The sequence below is a fragment of the Trachurus japonicus genome, chromosome 2 (assembly GCF_045865225.1).
Source record: "Trachurus japonicus isolate A0001 chromosome 2, Traja_1.0".
NCBI classification, from domain to species: Eukaryota; Metazoa; Chordata; class Actinopteri; order Carangiformes; family Carangidae; genus Trachurus; species Trachurus japonicus.
In genome coordinates this window covers 13475959-13498853 of record NC_140908.1, presented here as the reverse complement: position 1 = coordinate 13498853, position 22895 = coordinate 13475959, and the positions used below count along the sequence as shown (strand labels likewise).

Here is a 22895-nt window from a genome sequence, read left to right as displayed (position 1 = left end):
TTCTTCTTCCTTCCTCTTTTGATACAATTCACCTGGTCTGTTCCCTCTTCCATCTTTCTTTCCCCCCTTTTCCTTTCCTTCTTTCCCTTCTTCTTTCCTTGAACGAATCTGTTATCTCCCTCCATCTTTCTGTCTTTCCCTTTTCCCTTCCTTCTTTCCATAATCCTTTTTGCCTCCCTCCCTTCCTTCCTTCCTTCCCTTCGTCCTTACTTCTTCCTTCTTTTTTGACCCAATTGACCCAATCTGTTTCCTCCCTCCATCTATCTTTCCTTCCATTTTCCCTTCCTTCATCAGATAGGGATTATGGCAATAGGTGAATTTGCCAAAATGTTGAACTATCTCTTTTAAAGAACAGCTCTACCAGTCTGGAGGCTTTTCAGAAACCTGCAGATACTTGAACAGATTCACAGAGCTGCATTTGCATCAGGCTGACCTGAGCGTGACCTCTGATTGGACCAAACTCCAGCTGTCCAGTTCAGTTCAGAGAGCTGAGAGGAGAAATGTAAAAAATGCAGCTGTGAAGCATCAGGTCGTCTGAATCAAAGAGCTGCAGCTTCGTCCTACAGCTCAGACCTTCACTAATTACACAGGCAGGAATTTACCACAGGACACTGGCCAATTTTTTTTTTTTTTTTTACTCCTACAGGATCTGGAAATAGACCAGCATGCATTGCAGCAACAGGACAAGGCTGGGTTGAGACATAAATGGTGTGTTTTGTTTGTGTTTTTTTCCCTCAAATGGAAAAATAAACCTCCCACCTGTTTCTTACTCCATTCACTCCACCTACACACTGTGATGCTTCCCTGTCGGCTGTCACGGAGGATGGCATTCAGTGGCGTGCACAGACTTTTTGAAGGGCAGGGGCGAAAAGGAAAAAAAAGGGCACATAATAGCGCGTCCTCGCCACTGAAGAGGGCACTTTAACACGCGTTTTGGCTCCTAGAGGGCACTTTCAGGGCTGCCAAGTTTCAGAAAATGACAAGAGTGAGACTGTAGCGACATGGTGCGTTTGGCCTTTTTTAATATCGATTTGGCCTGTTTTATAATATCAATACCTTAAGACTAAAAAACGTCGATTTGGCCTGTTTTAACACGTGTTTTGACCCCCAAGAGGGCACATTAGCACACGTTTTGGCTCCTAGAGGGCACTTTAGCACACGTTTTGGCCCCCAAGAGGGCACTTAGCACGTGTTTTGGCTCCTAGAGGGCACTTTAGCACACGTTTTGGCCCCCAAGAGGGCACTTAGCACGTGTTTTGGCTCCTAGAGGGCACTTTAGCACACGTTTTGGCCCCCAAGAGGGCACTTAATCACGCGTTTTGGCTCCTAGAGGGCACTTTAGCACACGTTTTGGCCCCCAAGAGGGCACTTAATCACACGTTTTGTCTCCTAGAGGGCACATTAGCACACGTTTTGGCTCCTAGAGGGCACTTTAGTTTTGGCCCCCAAGAGGGCACTTAATCACGCGTTTTGGCTCCCAGAGGGCACTTTAGCACACATTTTGGCTCCTAGAGAGCACTTAGCACGCGTTTTGGCTCCTAGAGGGCACTTAATCACGCGTTTTGGCTCCTAGAGGGCACTTTAGCACACATTTTGGCCCCTAGAGGGCACTTTAGCACGCGTTTTGGCTCCTAGAGGGCACATTAGCACACGTTTTGGCCCCCAAGAGGGCACTTTAGCACGTGTTTTGGGTCCTAGAGGGCACTTTAGCACACGTTTTGGCTTCTAGAGGGCACTTTAGCACGTGTATTGGGTCCTAGAGGGCACTTTAGCACACGTTTTGGCTTCTAGAGGGCACATTAGCACGTGTTTTGGCTCCTAGAGGGCACTTTAGCACATGTTTTGGCTTCTAGAGGGCACTTTAGCACATGTTTTGGCTCCAAGAGGGCACATTAGCACACGTTTTGGCTCCTAGAGGGCACTTTAGCACACGTTTTGGCTGCCATGATCACGCGTTTTGGCTCCTAGAGGGCACATTAGCACGCGTTTTGGCTTCCAAGAGGGCACTTTAGCACGTGTTTTGGCCCCCAAGAGGGCACTTTAGCACGTGTTTTGGCTCCTAGAGGGCACTTTAACGCGCATTTTGGCTCCCAGGGGGCACTTTAGCACGCGTTTTGGCTCCTAGAGGGCACTTTAGCACGCGTTTTGGCTCCTAGAGGGCACTTTAGCACACGTTTTGGCCCCCAAGAGGGCACTTAGCACGTGTTTTGGCTTCCAAGAGGGCACTTTAGCACACATTTTGGCTCCTAGAGGGCACCTTAGCACACGTTTTGGCTCCCAAGAGGGCACTTTATCACGTGTTTTGGCTCCTAGAGGGCACTTTAGCACACGTTTGGCTCCTAGAGGGCACTTTAGCACGTGTTTTGGCCCCCAAGAGGACACTTTAGCACACATTTTGGCCCCATGAGGGCACTTTAGCACACGTTTTGGCTCCTAGAGGGCACTTTAGCTTGGTTTTGGCTCCTGGAGGGCACTTTAGCGTGCGTTTTGGCTCCCAGGGGGCACTTTAGCACACGTTTTTCAACAATTGGGCCACGACCACTGATGGCATTGTGGGAAACCGTGTCGTCGGTGTTGAAGTTGAAGAGAGAGTGTGGTTTCTCTCCTCTCGGTGGCTTCTGGCAGCGGGCCGGTGAGCGCTGTGGGAGCGGGGGAAGTCTGTGTTTAGCTTGTTAGCCTGAGATAGAGCTTGACATTCACGCTCATCCTCCACGGAGCCTCACCGGATGGTTTCACTTTGAAATAGCACTGACTTTTTTCTTTCTTCTTTTCAGTTTTTTTTCAGCGTGTCACAGAATATCTGGATGGTTGGTGTCACTGCTCCGCTGGAAATGAGCCTTTTTTTATTCTAACAGCAAAAGCAGAGGTGTTACTGTCAGTTTTCTCTTGCTTTGCTTTTGCCACTGGAAAAAAACACATTGACACTGAGGCGGATGAATTCAGATGACAGTCATAAAACACAATAAAACAACTCAGTATCCTTGCAGCTTGCTTGGATTTATTTAGTTAAAATGATATCAATGTCCTCAAGGCTCATTTGACTGCTGCAGTATTCAGAATAGCTTATAAAGTCAACTCAGGTTCATTTCTAGAGCAATAAAACTAAATAAAAGCAAGGAAATAAAAGAATATAATAATAGATAATAGATAAAAACACAAAGAAAGCATCAATAAATGTAAATATACAAATAAAAAGACATCATCTATGTGCTTTTTTAGCCTTGATCCTCTAATTGGCTGCTTCTTGACTCTGCTGGTGTGTTTTTTTTACATGGAAACACACACACACACACACATCCCCCCAGTGAGCAGATATTAATTGCTTTTTGCAGCCAGACAAATTGATGAGGAATGAGGAGCGCTATTCTAGTCCTGCACTGGAAAAGAGGAAGAAGAAGTTGGAGTGGATGAAGTGAAGTCATCAATAGTTCCTGACTGGCAGTAAAATCCAGTTATTGATTCCATTAGATGTTATATCATCAGCTCCCTTCCTCCCCCTCCCTTCTCTGTTTTTGCATTTTTATTGAAAAATGCAATAAGATACTTCCAATTACAGGGATACAATTATTTAAAATGAACAAAAACACACTCTGATGAAATTGTAGAGGAAAAATAATTAAATTAAATTACAGAGTGCAGTGTAAAAAAACAAAAAAACAAAAACAGTGAACACGACCAACATGCATAGCCTACTACTCGTTATTTATGCAGTATAAAATGTACAACGGTAATAGGCAGAAATTCAATCAGGTAGTACCTCTAAATTAGTGAAACAGGAAATGAAGGGTTGCCATTTGTGAGAAAATTTGACTGTACAACCTCTTAATGTACAGTATATTTAATTTCTCAAGCTTTAAAAAAAGCATCCTGTTTTTAAGTCACCGGGAGATAGAAGGATATTTAGCATTTCAATGTGTTTTGTTTTTCTTCATATCTTCATTTAATTCTCTGTGTGTCTTTCTTTTTGTTTTATCATCTTTGTTTCTGTCTCTTTGTTCATTTGTCTTTTTTTTTAAGTATATTTTTTGAGGTTTTTGCCTTTTAATGGATAGTATATGGGGAGGCAGACAGAGGGGATGATACGACTACAGCCTCTGTATGAGGGGCTCCTGCTCTACCCACTCAGCTAAATGACACACACTGAGAAATGTTGGGTTATTTCTGTAACCCAATTTCTGAGTTATTGGTTTTGAGTAAAATTTTTGGGTTATTTTTCCAGAGTGTAACCCATTTTCAGGGTTATAGGATATGAATTTAACCCAATTCCTGGGTTGTTCAAGTAATTGGGTTATTTTTCAGTGAAACAGTTGAATATTCAACCCAAAAGTTGGGTCAAAAAGAATAAAATAACCCAAAAAAGGGGTTCGTCCTTATCTGAACCAGCAGTTGGGTTAAAATTGGGTTATTTTTTAACCCAACTGTTTTTAGTGTGCACCCAGTCTTTTTTCTTCTTCTGCTAAGCCTTCACGTGAGCTGCTACAGTGTGTGTGAAGTGGGATCATACATTTACATTTCAGCTGACTCTTTAATCCGCTTCAAATCTTAATGACAGAGCAGGAGGAGGGGAAGTCGTCTTGTTGCTCAAGGACACTTGGGATAAGCAAAGACATATTTATACATAGAAACACATAGGTAGGCATTAGGGCTGGGACGATATGCTTTTCTCCCGATTCGATTCTTCTACGATTTTTTGGATGGCGATTCGATTTAAATTGCGATTCTACGATATTGCCGATTCTCTCGATTTTTAGTCTTTAAAGCATTTTTAACATTTATCTTCACACAAATACTGTAGGTCGGAGCCTATAAATTAACATACTCCATTATAAAGTGAACTTAAACCCTTTTCAAAACCTGGACTCTCTGTATGTAAAAAAGGCTAACAAATGCACATTGCACAATATTTAAAAAAATTCAACAACAAAAAAAAAAAATTCAAAAAAAAAATTGATTTTGGAGAAAAAAAATCGATTTTGAGAAAAAAAATTGATTTTGGAAAAAAAATCGATTTAAAAATCGTCAAAAAAAGATATCGCGATATTTATGTGAATCGATTTTTTCTCCCACCCCTAGTAGGCATGATCGAATGTGTGTAAAGTGTTTCAGCTTCATCTTCTGATTTAGTTTGACCTTTTGTTTCTTTCTCTTTTTATTAGTAACTTTTGATTTAAAGTTCAGCTCATATTTAACATCGAGACTCTGTGACTGTAAAGCTCAGTAAAAAACATTTTACACCTTGTTGGTTCATCTGGACTCACACAGGAATGTAAAAAGGAAGATTTGCTGGGGGACTATTTTCCTAATTGAGTCCGTCCTGGAGTCCCTGAAGCCTCCAGCATCTTAAATCTTTTAATCTAATTCACTGCCAGAAGCAAATAAAACGTCAAACTCCTCCTCTCCAGTCCAGCATCACATCAGATCAACTGTTCCTGACCTTGTTTACTTCACAGCACAGCTCCCTTTAAAACCAAGACCATGCAAATGTCTCGGTTTTTTTGATCTGTCGAGCAGAAGAAAAATGCAACATTAACAAAGAAGAGAAATATTGTTAAATTTGGATCAGTGTGATGAGAGACCAGGGGACAGATGTGCATTATTCATATCAGTGTTTTCATGTTTAATGCATTAATTTGCCTGAGAGAGAGATAAAGATTGAAACCTTGTGTTGTGTAATCCTCCTCAGGAGAAGCAGCTGATCGTCCATGCAGTTTGTCTTTTATTTTGGTGAAACCATGAGCAGTGAATTCATGTTTTGTGAGGTGTTTTTTTTTTATTTATAGCCTATATATATATATATATGCAGACACATTATTCTGCCAAAAGTGTGTCTGGGGCTGTTTTCATTGCTTTGGCTGCAGTGCAGTTTGGATAAAAAGGTCAATTCATCGCTTCAGGGAACAGACGGGTTTTTTTTTTTTTTTTTCTTTTTTTACAAATTTGGCGTTGAAGGACTTGGCTCCTCCTGCAGCTTTAGAAAGAACTGGAGTGTGAGCTTATTGTGTGATGGGATGGGATGTTCACCTGTCTCATATACGGCACATATAATATCTCATTTCTATCTGAAAAAAGGGGTAATTCGCTTATAAGTTTGCGTTATTTTATTTTATTTTTTGTATTAAACTGGTTTTATTTTATTTTTTTCAATGAATGAAAAACATATTGGTGTTAAGTTTCAATTTCCACACACCTTTGTCCAGAAACCCCCCCAAAAAACATTAAATTTAACTTCCTTAGGAAAGTTTTTCAATAGGACTCTTACTTTGAAATACTGCAGCAGACTAGACATGTGGATTCTACAGTACACTGACCGTCCTAACTAATGTGTGTTTTTCTTTCTTTTTCAAGCTCACTGGCATTTTTCTACTTATTTCAAGTGAAAATTAGTTTGAAACAAGTGAAAATGATCTAAAAACAAGTTAATTTTTAGGTGATGAGTCTTATTTTAAGTGAAAAGAGATTAGTTTTGACTAGAAATGAGACATTTTGACAAGAAATAAGACAAATATTCTTGGAAAGATTTTGAGTTTTTGCAGTGTAAAACCTGACAACTTGTTCTCTTGTGTGTGTGTGTGTGTGTGTGTGTGTGTACCAGCTGTGCCGGCGGCCCCGGTCAACGTCTCGGTGACCCAGCTGAAGGCGCACTCGGCCATGGTGACCTGGAACGTCCCTCAGGGGGACACTGTCATCGGATACGCCATCTCACAGCAGGTATACACTACCACCGTGTGTGTTTATGTGTGTGTTTGTGTGTGTGTGTGTGTGTGTTTGAGCTGCACTGATTGATTTTTTCTTAATTGGTTTAATCCTCAAAAAGCTTGAAAAATCATTCCTCAGCCTCTCCATTAGACTCAGTCAATCTGTCTGGTGATCCAACCCTTTTTCTCCCTTTGAGCTCTCGTTTGGTTGAAGGCCAATTAATTTTGCAGGGATACAAATTGAAGGGATATAAATTATAAATAAATTGCCCAGAAAACTTGGCCGGCTGCCATGTTCTGGACCAGAAAACAGCTTTTTCAGTGTTGAATTATGTATATATCCTTTTTTTTAATGGTATGACCTGGCTTTATTTCTTATTCTAGAAGTGGACTCTTCTCTCTTCTCTCTGCAGGGATTTTTTTTTTAAAAACGCTGCGTCATTCACCAGGCCGGTATAGACAGTCAGCATTTCACTCCGAGACACTTTAACTCACGATGGGTCCAGCGTGTCTCCTTAAAAACAAAAAAAAACAAAAACCGCCCGAGGAGGAGGAGGAGGAGAAGAAGTATCCTCATAAACATTTAACTTGAGTAAGCCTGTGAACATCGGGGGGTTGACGTCGGGTCTTGCAGCCGTAATAAAAAAACAAATCTCCTGATTAGAGAAGTTTCCCAGCCAGAGGAATACTGTAGAAGGCGTGCGGCTTTCTCAGAATCCAATTAGCGGGAAACAGCAGAGAAAGAAGTCGTTAAAAGGAGAAACGGTTGAATTGAGATATAATTCTTAGAAAGTGGAAGTTGCTTTTTTATTCCTTGCTCCATCGGAGGTGTTTCCTCTCACCCAGATTTACAGATTTATGTCTCTTTCTAATCAATTCAAATGAACTGTAATAAGTGAAGCCAGGGCCGTTGCTAGGAATTCTGGGCCCCCTTAAAGAATACTAAAGTGGGCCCCTCCCCCTAACTTTTCCTTTTTTTTTTCTTAGACTACGTATGTATTATCGTTTTTTATTTAGCCTTCTTTGTTTTGATGCTAATGCAGCATTACACTGCAAAAACTCAAGTATCTTACCAAGAATATTTGTCTTATTTCTGGTCAAAATGTCATTTCTAGTCAAAACAAATCTCATTCTACTTAAAATAAGACACATCATATTAAAAGTAGCTTGTTTTTAGACACTTTTTACTTCTTTCAAGCAGATTTTCACTTGGAATAAGTAGAAAAAATCTGATAGTGGAGCAAGTTTTTCTTCCTTATTACAAGCACAAAAAACTTACTTTCACTGGCAGATTTTTCTATCTATTGTGAATTTAAGTGAAAATGATCTAAAAACAAGTTAATTTTTAGGTTTTATGGGCCCCACTGGGCGCTGGGCCCCTAGAGTTATCATCACCTTTCTCCCCTATACAACGGCCCTGAGAGAAGCTTCTGCAGAGAGAGACTCACCCCCCCACTGGAGGACAAGTGTCCAAGCTGCTGCTGCATCGGCCTACAGTAATAGACATTTCATTTTTTTAAAACTCTGCTCGTATATCTCCACGTGTTTGTTCTCCTGGGCTCACTCTAATCAGTTTTTACCACCCACCGTTTGGCAACAGGAGAATCCGACATTAGCCGAGCTCTGAGTGGGAGTTGTCTCCATTAGTGGAAATGATTTGGCCGCAGCTCGTCTCGCAGGAGGAACATCATCCACAGCGGTGGCCATGCCAAGCAAGCAACTTGACGGTTTTTTTTCCTTTTAAAGTCGCCTCACGTCTTACTCAGGATCCATCAACCTTGTGGCATCTCCTCAAAAAAACAGAGGGACGGGGATGTAAAACATCTCCTGCCATAACCTCGGAAAGCACTTATGTAAAAGCCCTCTCAAATATTAATAGGGGAGGTGATGGGAGCAGGTAGCAGCATCCAGGAGGGTTTTTATCTACCTCCTCAGCTCCAGAGTTAGTCATCACAAGCTGCTCCATCTACAGAAGGCCAACAAATCTCAGGGTTGCACTTAGATATGAAGTTCTGCTGCTTCCTGTCGATCAAGCTCACCTCCATCCACCTGGTTTAGATCCACGGAGCTGCTCCACACTGCAAAAACTCAAAATCTACCAATACCAAGAATATTTGTCTTATTTCTAGTCAAAACAATCTCATGATACTTAAAATAAGACTCATCACATTCAAAAGTAGCTTGTTTTTAGACACTTTTTACTTCTTTCAAGCAGATTTTCACTTAAAATCATCTGATAGTGGAGCAAGTTTTTCTTTCTTATTACAAGCACAAAAATCTTGCTTTCACTGGCAGATTTTTCTACTTATTTCAAGTGAAAATTAGTTTGAAACAAGTGAAAATGATCTAAAAACAAGTTACTTTTAAGGTGATGAGTCTTATTTAAAGTGGAAAGAGATTAGTTTTGACTAGAAATGAGACATTTTGACAAGAAATAAGACAAATATTCTTGGACAGATGTTGAGTTTTTGCAGTGCACCACATCATCTCACTCTTCACTTTGTCAAGGAGAAACAGGACGAGTGGATCTCAGTTGTTTCTCCAAATCCCGGAGCGCCGGCTGCTGAGATCCACACACACAACACACACACACACACACACACACACACACACACACACACAGGGAGTAACACTGAACATCTGAATCTCTTCATAATAATCCTTATTCTGCTTCATAAATCCCAAACTGTCACAAACACAAGGTTAATTCATGGTTTTTCTTGTCCTGCTGACCTTGAATGTGACACTGCACCTTTAAAGGGATAGTTAAACATTTTGGCAAATTGGCCCATTGCCATAATCCCTATAGTCATAGCAGTAGGTTCGTTACCTTTAATTGTCGGTGCAAGCTGTTTTTAGAACGGCGGAGCAGAGCCGTGAGCTGCTCAGAGCTACGCTACGGAGGCTCATTATGGGATTTCTTGGTTTCCCTCATCAAACTCATCAAATACACAATCTAACAACAACTCCGTCTCATTACGTTGTGTTATTATCTCATAGCGTGGTGAATGTGCAGGTCACAACTTGTCCACCAGAGCGTTGTGGAGTTGGAGTATGTGATGAGGGAAACCAAGAAATCCCATAATGAGCCTCCGTAGCGTAGCTCTGAGCAGCTCACGGCTCTGCTCCGCCGTTCTAAAAACAGCTTGCACCGACAATTAAAGGTAACGAACCTACTAACTCCTCCTGATTTCTTGCCAAAATGTTGAACTATCCCGTTAAAAAACAAACCACAAAGCCATGAATCTGTCATAATGAAAATAATTTCATTATCTCAGAGCGTTGGCATCTGATTTATGTCATTTTGAAAACTCCTATTGCGCTTCCTCCTCCTCCTCCTCCTCCTCTTCTACAGTCGCTGCAGATCGGTTTCTCCTCCTCCCATCTGGTCCCAGAAAAGACGTTTATTAACACAAATGAAACATTACCTTTAATCACCACTCAGCGCTGCAGCAGATGAAGCTTTAAAAGCAGCAGGAAGTTCATCACAGAGGCAGAGGCACTGATGCGTTGTTACAAGCAGAGCCGGTGACACGGATGTAAACATTATTATGATGTATAACATTCATTTTTATCTGCTGATGAATTAAAGGGATAGTTCACCCAAAATTCAAATTTCATTTCTCATTATCTACTCACCCTCATGTCGACTAAAAGCTGTGAGAATTCATGCAGCAGTATTTGTCCATATAATGGTTGTGAATGGATACCAACTTTCTTCGTCCAAAAAGACACACCAAAAAACATCCAAATACCTCCATAGTGCTCGTCTGTAATGTCCCTCTTGTATTGAAGCCCCAACATGAGAAATTGTTCTGAAAAAAACTTATATAAGTCTATATTTCAAGCTTGTTTGTAGCGGAAGCTCCCAGTGTCTCAGTTCACTGCTCTTCCTGTGTCAGTGCAAATCTCACGTGATTTGCACTGACCGGCGGAACAATTTCTCGTGTCGGGGCTTCAATACAAGAGGGACATTACAGACGAGCACTATGGAGGTATTTGGATGTTTTTTGGTGTGTCTTTTTGGATGAAGAAAGTTGGTATCCATTCACAACCATTATATGGACAAATACTGCTGCTGAAAATTCTCACAGCTCTTAGTCGACATGAGGGTGAGTAGATAATGAATGAAATTTGAATTTTGGGTGAACTATCCCTTTAACACTGTTTTCTCCACCAAAAAACTAAAATGATAAAATGACGAAGCAAAGACTTACAGTATATTGAAGTTTTCAGTGTGTGTGCTGCTGTGTGTTTAAATGTTTGATGGATTCGTCTGGTTTTTGTTCCAAAACCCCGAGAATCCTGCAGAATCACCGTCGGCTGATTAACAACCCTTTTAACCCCATCCAGAGAAACACCGTGCATATTGTTCCCGGTAAACCCCCCCACCCCCACCCCTCCTCCCCTGAGCCAGCTGCCCGCCGGGGGAGGGGGGGTTGATTCAGACATCTGGAGGCCCTGGAGCGTCCTGCCAGCCTCCTCTTTATCGACTGCTCCTCGGCTTTTAGTGCTTTATGGCCACTCTCTAAACTCAACTTTACTCTGACCCAGTGGGAGGGAGGGGGGGGGCTGTCACCACGCAGCTTTAAAGGGATAGTTCAACATTTTGGCAAATTGGCCCATTGCCATAATCCCTATAGTCATAGCAGTAGGTTCGTTACCTTTATTTGTCGGTGTAAGCTATTTTTAGAACGGCGGAGCGAAGCAGCTGGCTGCTCAGAGCTACGCTATGGAGGCTAAGGGAATTTCTTGGTTTCCCTCATCAAACTCATCAAATACACAATCCAACAACTCCAAAACGCTCTGGTGGACAAGTTGTGACCTGCACATTCACCACGCTATGAGATAATAACACAACGTTACCACACAGAGTTGTTGTAGAGGGAAATTCATGCAAAACCGCTGATGCGCGTTGCGTTCAGGGACAGTTTTTCAGCAAGCAGTCTCTGTATTTACCCTGTATTTACCTCGAAAACGGCTCCGTTTCGTAACGTTGTGTTATTATCTCATAGCGTGGTGAATGTGCAGGTCACAACTTGTCCACGACAGCGTTTTGGAGTTGTTGGGTTGTGTATTTGATGAGTTTGATGAGGGAAACCAAGAAATTCCCTTAGCCTCCATAGCGTAGCTCTGAGCAGCCTGCTGCTTCGCTCCGCCGTTCTAAAAATCGCTTACACCGACAAATAAAGGTAACGAACCTACTGCTATGACTATAGCGATTATGGCAATGGGCCAATTTGCCAAAATGTTGAACTATCCCTTTAACAGAAGAAGAAACAATTCAGTGTTTATTGGTAAATCTAACCCAGTGGTCTGGAGTAGGGATGTCACAATTACTTGTTTTCACAATTAATCGTGGTATTAAACGCCACAATTATTTAATCGTAAAGATTCCTAAACACCGTCACTTCCCAAAAATTGATTAGGTTGGAACCATATTGGCAGATGTGGCGCCAAAATAAAGGTAACATTGAATTGGTAGGAATTTAAATGTTAGCGTGTCATTTTTATTTAAAAAAAAAAACAAAACAAAACAAAAAATGATTAAAATAAATGTAAACATTTGGTATAGATGACAGTTTATGACCTGAATATTTCAAACACTTCCCCTGGGGGTTAATAATTGGTCATATATTAATAGATACTTGAAATATTTTGTGTAAACAATGTGTAATGTAGTTATATTTTGACTATATTTGATTTTACACATTCATAGTGTTGTTAAAATAATTAATGCATAATAATCGTGATAATCGTAACACCGTGATTATTTCTCTGACAATAAACGTACCAAGAAAATCTATAATCGTGACATCTCTAGTCTGGAGATGTTTTCATTCTGCATTAAAGGAGACATATTATGGAAATGTTATCACTTTTTGAAGGCTGTGTTCATCCACGTGGTTTTACCCTCGAATGTCTTCCAGTGAATTTGCATAACCCCTACCCGACCTTCACCAGTCGGTAGAAGGGGCGGGGCAAGCAGTGGCTCATTTGCATTTAAAGGGACAGACACTGAAACCAGCCGTTGTGAACAGAAAAGAGCTGTGATGTTTGATCCTTGGGGGATTTTGACGGTTTTAAAGGTATAATATGTAGGAATTCCCCCCCATCTAGCGGTGCGGTTGCATATCGGAACGTATTCTTGATGTTGCATTCACGTGAAATCGGGCAGACGTCAGACAGACAACAGATGCTGCATGTAACAGGATAAACAAGCGTCTATGTAAACAAGGGGTCCAACAATACAGGCCTGACAATATGTTGTCATGGTGATGTGGTATTGTTTACCTGACCCACCATCCGGTTGGTTTGCCGACGGCCGTCTGCCTGACTGCACCTGAATGCAACACCAGTGCCTCCGTCCTTCCTCACACTACACAGTGGTGACAGTTTTAACAGGCCGAGCCCACAGCTCCGCTCAGTTTCCGTGGTTACCTATGGTCACGCTGCCACTCAACGTAAAAAAAAATGGCGATGCAACATGGCCGCCTCGGTTCGGTGCGTCGCCCACTTCTGTATTTGTAACGACTTGTAACAACTCATTCTAAGGAACCAGAAAGCTTTCATTTGTATGCGGGTGTGATTCACCTTCAGTGAAATACGTATTTATGAAAGACATATTTGATTTTTGATAATAAAAAGCCAAAGAAGTTACACACTGCGGCTTTAAGACACATGGGAACTATTTAAATTTGTGGAAAAGGGGCCTGATATGTCTCCTTTAAAAGCAGCTCTTTGCACATGACACTCTCTCTGTTCCCTCCCGACGATGATCTCTGGTGTTACCTTGCCTGCAGACCTCATTTCCTCCAGTGGGACAGTGAGTTGAATGTATATGAGCTGAAGCTGCATAGAGCAGCGACTCTATTTGCATTTGTCACATTTGTATTGAAATAATGAAATGATGCGACTAATGATTTTATTTTAGGAGAGGTTTTCTTACACAGACCTGGATTTGACCCTCAGTCAGTCGTCACTTTGCATTTACCTCCTGTCATTGACCTGCTCTTGCATGCATGAGTTTGCACAATCGCGTGTGTGTTTGTTGCTTTGCGTGCTGCCGGTAACTCATGCATCTTCTGCAACCCGTGTGTGTTGCTCTCCAGAGGCAGGACGGCCTGATGCAGCGCTCCATCCGCGAGGTCAACACGTCCAGCCGCTGGTGCGTGCTGTGGGACCTGGACGAGGACACACACTACAGCGTCCAGGTGACACACACACACACAGACACACACACAAATCCAGGAACTTGGCCGATGATAAATTGCATTTCAGGAATGAACTTTTCCTCTTTCCCTCTCAGTGTGTCATTAACACACTCTCTCTTTATGGCACGTTGTCGTCTCGTCTTCGGCCTCAGTCAGAAGCCAGAGCGATCTACGGCCTCTCGTCGAAGGAGGAGTGTTTAATGTGACTCCATTATCATGACTCTATTAAACTTTATAATCCATTACGGCTTAATAGAGCGACACAGATTGTCCTTCACTTGGAGGACTCGGTTAAATAAGCTCGTCAGCAAGCAGATGCCCCAAAGAGGTGTCATTGAACAAAGCGCTGGACACCGGCCAGCACCGAGGGGGCCGGGGGTTGACCGTTGACATTATCTGTGGACGGGAGGACAGAGGGGAGTCGGGATCGAACTTGAAAATGTACAATCGGAGATAAACTCAATGAGGAAATGAAATGATGCAGAGCTACACTGCAAAAACTCAAATATCTTACCAAGAATATTTGTCTTATTTCTAGTGAAAATGTCATTTCTAGTCAAAACAAATCTCATTATACTTAAAATAAGACTCATCGCCTAAAAATTAACTTGTTTTTACATCATTTTCACTTGTTTCAAACAAATTTTCACTTGAAATAAGTAGAAAAATCTGATAGTGGAGCAAGTTTTTCTTCCTTATTACAAGCACAAAAAAACTTCCTTTCACTGGCAGATTTTTCTATTTATTTCAAGTGAAAATGAGTTTGAAACAAGTGAAAATGATCTAAAAACAAGTTAATTTTTAGGTGATGAGTCTTATTTGGAGTGGAAAGAGAATAGTTTTGACTAGAAATGAGACATTTTGACAAGAAATAAGACAAATATTCTTGGAAAGATTTTGAGTTTTTGCAGTGTATTTCAGACAGACAACTCATGCTGCACCAATCCTGATCAGCTGATCAGTCACATGCTCTCTTCTTCTGATTAGGATGGGATGGATGTTTAAACCCCCTACCAGCGCCCACCTGTAGCTCTCTTTCTGTATTCCTAACTGTCTTGTTGCTGGCTAGTGACTAAAGGAGGTCCTACCATATCAACAAGACATGTTGAAACCCCATCTGACACTGCAACGACAACCTACCGGTGTGTTTGTCAAAGGGGCTGGGGTCCAACACGTGTATTTTGGTGGAAAAGAATCTCCAAGGCTCTCTCTAAAACTCCCTGACGAAGGCTTGTACGCCACACGCGTGGGAGTTTTTAAGGTTAAACATGACCAATCCATAGAAATAACGGCTTTAACTGTAAAAGAGAGTGCCTTGGAGATTCAGTCCAGAAGCACCACATTTTGACTACATTTTTCCTCAGCCTTGTCTCGGTCTCAGTCGATTTTTTCTTAAGACCAAGCCCACAGCTGCAGTGACATCTTTTTTCTTTTCTTTTTTACCGCAAATGTCTCTCTGTCACTCGCTCACTTTGGTTTATTTCATGTAATTCAATAACTTTAAGAAACTTTAAGAATTGTTCTACAAAAGTATCTGCTTTTTTGAGGGAAATGCAGAGGCTGCTTGCTGAAAAACTGTCCCTGAAGGCAACGTGCATCAACGGTTTTGCATGAATTTCCCTCTAAAACAACTCTGTGTGGTAACGTTGTGTTATTATCTCATAGCGTGGTGAATGTGCAGGTCACAACTTGTCCACCAGAGCGTTTTTGAGTTGTTGGGTTGTGTATTTGATGAGTTTGATGAGGGAAACCAAGAAATTCCCTTAGCCTCCGTAGCGTAGCTCTGAGCAGCTCACGGCTCTGCTCCACCGTTCTAAAAACACCTTGCACCGACAATTAAAGGTAACGAACCTACTGCTATGACTATAGGGATTATGGCAATGGGCCAATTTGCCAAAAATGTTGAACTATCCCTTTAAGGTGAGGAATAATGTAAATACCAAGCCACACAATTATGATGAGTACTACTGAAATGGTCTTGAAAACGGTCTCGCATTGGTTTGGTCTTGGTCTTGACTACAACACTCGTGTATTTACAAATGAACCGGTATTCCTTGTTGTTATATACGGTATATTCTCGAAGAGTAGAGAGTGTTTTTGTTAAAAATAAAATGATTCATTATTGATTGAGTCATCAATAGTTTTGGATTAACGATTAATTGTTAATATTTGGAGGGGGGCTCCAAGGTGCCCTGTGCCCCGGGGCCTCCAGATTGTCTAGAAACGCCCCTGTCTATACTGTCTATCAAGCAGATCATTTATCTTCAGTTATGCAAAATGTTTGTGCTCAATAAAAAAAATATTCTGTCTGACTGAAACAATGTTATTAACTGTATTATTATTAGTTCTTCTCCCTTGCGACTGCCTCCACACAAAAGCTGCTGCAGCCCCTCAGGTCGAGTGTGTGTGTGTGTGTGTGTGTGTCTATCTGTGTGTGTGTGGGTGGAGGTGGCGGTGTCTCATGGCGCTGAATCTCTGTCTGTCTGTGGAGCTTTTCTCTCTACCACTGCAGCTTCCAGAAATGACCCTGAATGAGAAACTTGAAAATGTACAATCAGAGATAAATGAGAAAATGAAATGCTGCAGAGCTACACTGCAAAAACTCAAATATCTTACCAAGAATATTTGTCTTATTTCTAGTGAAAATGTCATTTCTAGTCAAAACAAATCTCATTATACTTAAAATAAGACTCATCACCTAAAAATTTACTTGTTTTTAGATCATTTTCACTTGTTTCAAACACATTTTCACTTGAAATAAGTAGAAAAATCTGATAGTGGAGCAAGTTTTTCTTCCTTATTACAAGCACAAAAAACTTCCTTTTACTGGCAGATTTTTCTACTTATTTCAAGTGAAAATTAGTTTGAAACAAGTGAAAATGATCTAAAAACAAGTTCATTTTTAGGTGATGAGTCTTATTTTAAGTGGAAAGAGATTAGTTTTGACTAGAAATGAGACATTTTGACAAGAAATAAGACAAATATTCTTGGAAAGATTTTTAGTTTTTGCAGTGTAGTTCAGACAGACAACTCATGCTGAATCTCTGTCTGTCTGTCAAAGTGCAAACAAAGGACATTTGCAAAGTTTGCTAAAAGAGATAACAACAGTTACTTTAGTTTGTATTTTTATTTGACCACTTTCAATCAGCTATTTAGTGTTTTGATACTTAAATTCTGTTAAAATGACTGTGTTGAATAAAACAAACAGTAATGTCTTCATTGATATTTTACTTTCATGTTTATTGAAAGCTACCTTTTATGTTGCAAGAGTGCACTTTATCAGAGTGTTGTGTTGTTTTACTATGTGTTGTTTTACTATGTCTACGTTGTTTGCACATGTTGGCAAAACTGCAACTATTTAGATTAAAATCTGTTCAGAAAGGTTCTTTGGCCTAAATTTTCAGTTTTTCTTTTTTCAATTTAAGATCGTGATGAAATCGAAATTGTGACTTCATTTAAAAAAAATCATGATATGATATTTTTGCCATATCGCCCACCCCTAACTCCAACTAAACCCCCCGTCGGCTCAGATCGGTCCTCGCGCTCTCATCTCTCACTCTGCGTCTGTGTTTTGTAATTCCACTCGTCCTCCAGTGATGGTTTTGGGATCACGGCCAAGCGCCAAAGCACCATTTGCTCGGCGCTAAATACGCCCTCGCCAGCCGGTTACATAATGTCATCCTGTGTTAATGACCGGCTGGGAACGTTCCCTCTACTCTGCTCTGATGATGGGATGGATGCTTTTCTTCTTATTGTTGTTATGGTGTGGTGGTGTGGTGTGTTTAGGTGCAGTCCGTCGGTCCCCACGGTGACAGCCAGCCCAGCAGAGCCGTCCACTTCAGGACTCTGGAGAGAAGTGACCATTATCCAGCTGGAGTCCTGGACCACCGTAAATAAACACACACACACACAACACACACACACACACAGACACACAAGAGAACGAGTTGTCAGGTTTTACACTGCAAAAACTCAAAATATTTCCAAGAATATTTGTCTTATTTCTTGTCAAAATGTCTCATTTCTAGTCAAAACTAATCTCTTTCCACTTAAAATAAGACTCATCACCTAAAAATGAACTTGTTTTTAGATCATTTTCACTTGTTTCAAACACATTTTTACTTGAAATAAGTAGAAAAATCTGCCAGTGAAAGCAAGTTTTTTGAGCTTGTAACAAGAAAGAAAAACTTGCTCTACTGTCAGATTTTTCTACTTATTTCAAGTAAAAATCTGCTTGAAAGAAGTTAAAAGTGTCTAAAAACAAGCTACTTTTTACAGTTTTTCTCGATTGCTAAGACACATTTCTGTAAAGCTTCTCTCCTTTTCTCTAAACTGTGAACACAAACCCCAATTTTCAAGCTACATTCACAAAACCTCAGACTCTTCTTGCAAAACCAAACTTTCACCTCAGCAGTTTAATCTGTTCTCAAAACTGAACTCTGTTGTCAAATCAAAATTAAAAACACTACTGAGCAGTCACTAAACACTACCTAGAAAAATAGAAAACACAACATGAAGCTGTAGAAATAAATGTTTATTGTTCACTGTAGCTAAATGTATGTTGCAAAACAAAAAACCTGTGCATTTAGCACTTGTACATAGTAAAAATAATAAAGTACAAAAAACAGAAATCCTGTGCATTTTACACGTAGCACTTGTACAGTACAAAAACAAAAAGAAATCTTGTGCATTTAGTACTTGTATACAGTAAGCCTATGTAAAAAATAAAGTACAAAAATATAGAAATGAGAAGTGCATACAGTAACTCAGCCACAGCATCATTTCTCTGTACTGGATCAGGCCACAGGACTTCATCCTGAACTAGCTTACATATATATGTGCCCTCACATCATTGGACACAAGTGTGATCAATTTTGAGTTGTTGTGTTCAACCGGTGAAACTTGTGCTTTACTTGTGTTTGACTTTTGCCACCTGTGCTCAGCATTATGCAACACAGGTGCATCACAATGAAAATGTGTTGGTAAGTTGAGTCTAAACAGGTGAAAAGTGCTGATGGTTTTGCCAAACTGAGAATTTGGTTCAGACAACAGGGTTTAGTGTTTTAGCAATTGAGAAAAACTGTAATGTGATGAGTCTTATTGTAAGTATAATGAGATTTGTTTTGAAATTAGAAATGACATTTTGACTAGAAACAAGACAAATATTCTTGGTAAGATTTAGAGTTTTTGCAGTGTATTGTCTCAGTGTATTGTCTGATGGTCTGACTCCTCCTGTGACCTCAGATGAACCGGCGATGGAAGGTCTGGGGATGACTCCACACCTCCAGACAGGAGAGCTGCTCATCATCACCACCGTGCTGCTGCTGTGGGCAGGTCAGCCTGGATGTGTGTGTGTGTGTGTGTGTGTGTGTGTGTGTGTGTGTGGGTGGGTGGTTGTGCGGATGTGTCTGCTCCACAGTGTGTAGATAAGAGTGTATGAGAAGTCTGTAGGATTGCAGATGTAAAAAAAGAAAGAAAAAAAGAAGCCATCCTTCCTACACAAGGAGCAGAGACACAGAGAGACACATTTGTACTCCGGTTGTGTGTCTTTCTGATTGTTTTGTGTCTTTTTCTGGGGGTTTTGAGTCTTATTTTGTTTTGTGTGTCATTATCTGGGGGTCTCGTGCCCTTTTTGGTTGTTTTGTGTCATTTTCTGAGGGTTTTGTGTCTTTTTCTGGTTGTTTTTTTTGCCTTTTTTGGTTGTTTTGTGTCTTATTCTGGTTGTTTTGTGTCATTTTCTGGTTCTTTTGTGTCATTTTCTGGTTGTTTTGTGTCTTATTCTGGTTGTTTTGTGCCTTTTTTGGTTGTTTTGTGTCTAATTCTGGTTATTTTGTGTCATTTTCTGGTTGTTTTGTGCCTTATTCTGGTTCTTTTGTGTCATTTTCTGGTTGTTTTGTGCCTTTTTTTGCTTATTTCATGTCTTATTCTGGTTGTTTTGTGCCTTTTTTGGTTGTTTTGCGTCTCATTCTGGTTGTTTAGTGTCTTTCTGGGGGTTTGTGTCTTATTCTGGTTGTTTTTTGGTTGTTTTGTGTCTTATTCTGGTTATTTTGTGTCATTTTCTGGTTGTTTTGTGCCTTTTTTGGTTGTTATGTGTCATTTTCTGGTTCTTTTGTGTCATTTTCTGGTTTGTTTTGTGCCTTTTTTTGCTTATTTCGTGTCTTATTCTGGTTGTTTTGTGCCTTTTTTGGTTGTTTTGCGTCTTATTCTGGTTGTTTAGTGTCTTTCTGGGGGTTTTTGTGGCTTATTCTGGTTGTTTTGTGTCATTTTCTGTTTTTTGTGTGCCTTTTTTGGTTGTTTTGTGTCTTTTCCTGGTTGGTTTGTCTTTCTTTGAGATAGTTTTGTGTTTCTATGTATCTCTTTGTTTGCATTTGTGTCTCTGGGCCCAGGCCTGTTAGCTAGCGCAGAGCGTGGGCGTACTGTATTAACATCCACATCTCCTCCTGTGTTTGACTCTTCTCTCTCTCCCTCTGCGCTCCTCTGCAGCCGTCATCGCCCTGTTCTGCCGACAGTACGACATCATCAAAGACAACGACTCCAACAGCACCAAGGAGAAAGGCAAGAGGCCTCTGGTCCGCGCCACGTCCTCCTACTACAACGCTTCGGCCGGCAGCTCGCCCATCTACCACAACGGGGCCGTCCGCAGCAGCAGGGTGACTCATTTCTCCTCCGACCGCCGAGCTTCATTTAGAAAAACTTCTCTTCTCCGTAGCTCACAGCTCACAGCTCCATGTAATGCACCATCACTCTTGGCTGCCAGGAATGTTTTGTTTCCTCTGAAGGGCCTTTGTAGTCGCATCAGAGATCTCCTAGCAACCAGATAGAGCTGCTGCCATCATGGCTAAATATAAAATAACCAGGCAAACAGAGAGAGCTCACTGCTTTTCTTTTTTTGTGTGTGTGTTGCGGTGCAGCTCAGTGAGAGCGAGCAGCCTGATGATGAGGTGGAGGAAGTGATGGAAAGATGAGCGGTGCAGCACAGCGATCGCTCTCCTCTCTTTAGATGACTCACGGATGATTCTGTTAAGAAACAGGAGGAAAGTTGCGCCCGTGTTTACACTGTTGACAGCTTCCTTCTGCTTTAGAGCTCAGCTTTACACAGACAGAAACACTGATTTGTTATTTTTTTTACCAGAGTTTAGAGTCGAGTTTGTCAGAATATCTCACTTTTGAGTGTATTAAAGGTACATTGTGTAGGAATTTTCATGCTGCATTCACCTGAAATTGGGCAATTGGGTCTGTCCAATTGTTTGTGTCTGCCACACAGACACAAATGCAAACAAAGACAACCAGAAAGAAACACAAAACTATCTCAAAGAAAGACAAACCAACCAGGAAAAGACACAAAACAACCAAAAAAGGCACAAAACAACCAGAATAAGACACAAAATAACCAAAAAACAACAAAAAACAACCAGAATAAGACACAAACCCGAAATAAGCAAAAAAAAGGCACAAAAGAACCAGAAAATGACACAAAACAACCAGAATAAGACAGAAAACAACCCAAAAACGCAAAAAACAACCAGAAAATGATGTCTGCCGTCTGCCCAATTTCAGGTGAATGCAGCATGAAAAATAGCCGCTGCACGAGGCAAAACAATACACGTGACAATATGTTGTCATGGCGATGTCGTATTGTTTACTTCTGTGACTAAAATGACATCTGGTTTGTTAACGACGACCTGCTGTCTGCCCGACTGCAGGTGAATGCAGCATCAGTGTAACGCTCCATTCCTCCTCACTGCGTTACCGCGGTGACTTTTCACACAGACGCCACGTAAAACCTCTTTTAGGCCGCGATAATAGGCCGTTTCTTTGGGTCCATTCACAACAATGTATGTTGTAAATCTCTGGGCAGGGCTATTATGGGCTGGCGTTGCTAACGGGAGGAGTGCAGAGAGTCTTCTACTGCAATTAAAGTACTTAGGGGCTATTTGTAGATCATACTACCCCACTTTAAAAAAAAAATGCTACTATCCCTTTAATGAAAAACAGACTTTTGAACCAAATAATCGATTTTCATGAATAGATAGCAGGAGAAGTTACACAATGTCCCTTTAATTAGAAAAAAAATGTGCAGTTTTAGAGGTTGGAATTTATTTAAAAGCACCTGATGTTGGCAGATGTGGGTGTTAAGTTGAAAGCAACAACAAAACACAATGTTAAAAACACAATTCACTTCACATTTCAGCCAAAACGCTCGACTCGACTCGAACCCAAACACAGTGAAGTGTTATAGACCTGCAGCTGACCTGAGGTCTGTGCCTCAGCGCTGACACAGGCACATGAGTCTTATATATGGCAGCTTATTGATTGGTTAATAAATCTTTGACAGACATTATATATATAGTATATATTGAGTTCATTAAGGCACGTGTTGGTGCATGTGAGCCGCTGCCGTCCTGAGGTTTATGACTCACGTTCATGTATGTATGTGCCCGGTCTGTCTCTTTGTGTTTCTGACTCACGTGTTTGTGTGTGTGATTTGTCCACAGCTCCACAGAGCCTCGTCCTCCATCAGCATCATCAGAGTCTGAGAGCGGGGACCCGACGCTGGTTTTAGAGACTCACTGCGCTCTCTAAAGTGGGATTATGGTGATGATGGACCTGCTGGGTGAGAGACTGGGTTGTTGTCACATTCAAATGAAACCGAGGGATTCACGCTGCGACGACACGGGCCACTGCTGCTCTCTAGTGGAAGAAAACACACATCATGGAAGATGAAGGCAGATCACCGGCCGCCTGTGGCATCGTCACACATGAATTTCCAACTCATTTCCTGTTGTGTAAAAATCGTTTCTCCAAATGTGAATATCTGCCAGCACGTCCAACACATCAACACATCTCTGTGTGCGTTCAGGCCCATGTGCGCATTATTTTACTACTATGAATATATCATTTGTACATTTTTTAATTCATAATCAATAATTACTAACACCAGAGCAAATGTAATATATGTAATTAGATGATGTAAATAGATTGAAGG

General features: G+C 41.0%; 1 protein-coding gene across 1 annotated transcript in view; it reads left to right on the top strand.

The window, feature by feature from the left end:
• LOC146990961 (fibronectin type III domain-containing protein 4-like) overlaps window positions 1-22549 on the top strand; it is a 34965-nt gene extending 12416 nt beyond the window's left edge. Inside the window, exons 2-7 of the mRNA XM_085803535.1 lie at window positions 6593-6708; window positions 13808-13909; window positions 17696-17798; window positions 19154-19243; window positions 20393-20559; window positions 22405-22549. Of these exons, the coding sequence (XP_085659661.1) occupies window positions 6593-6708; window positions 13808-13909; window positions 17696-17798; window positions 19154-19243; window positions 20393-20559; window positions 22405-22446 (620 nt within the window). The 3' untranslated portion in view covers window positions 22447-22549. The remainder of the gene's footprint in view (window positions 1-6592; window positions 6709-13807; window positions 13910-17695; window positions 17799-19153; window positions 19244-20392; window positions 20560-22404) is intronic.
• The last annotated feature ends 346 nt before the right edge of the window (window positions 22550-22895 follow it).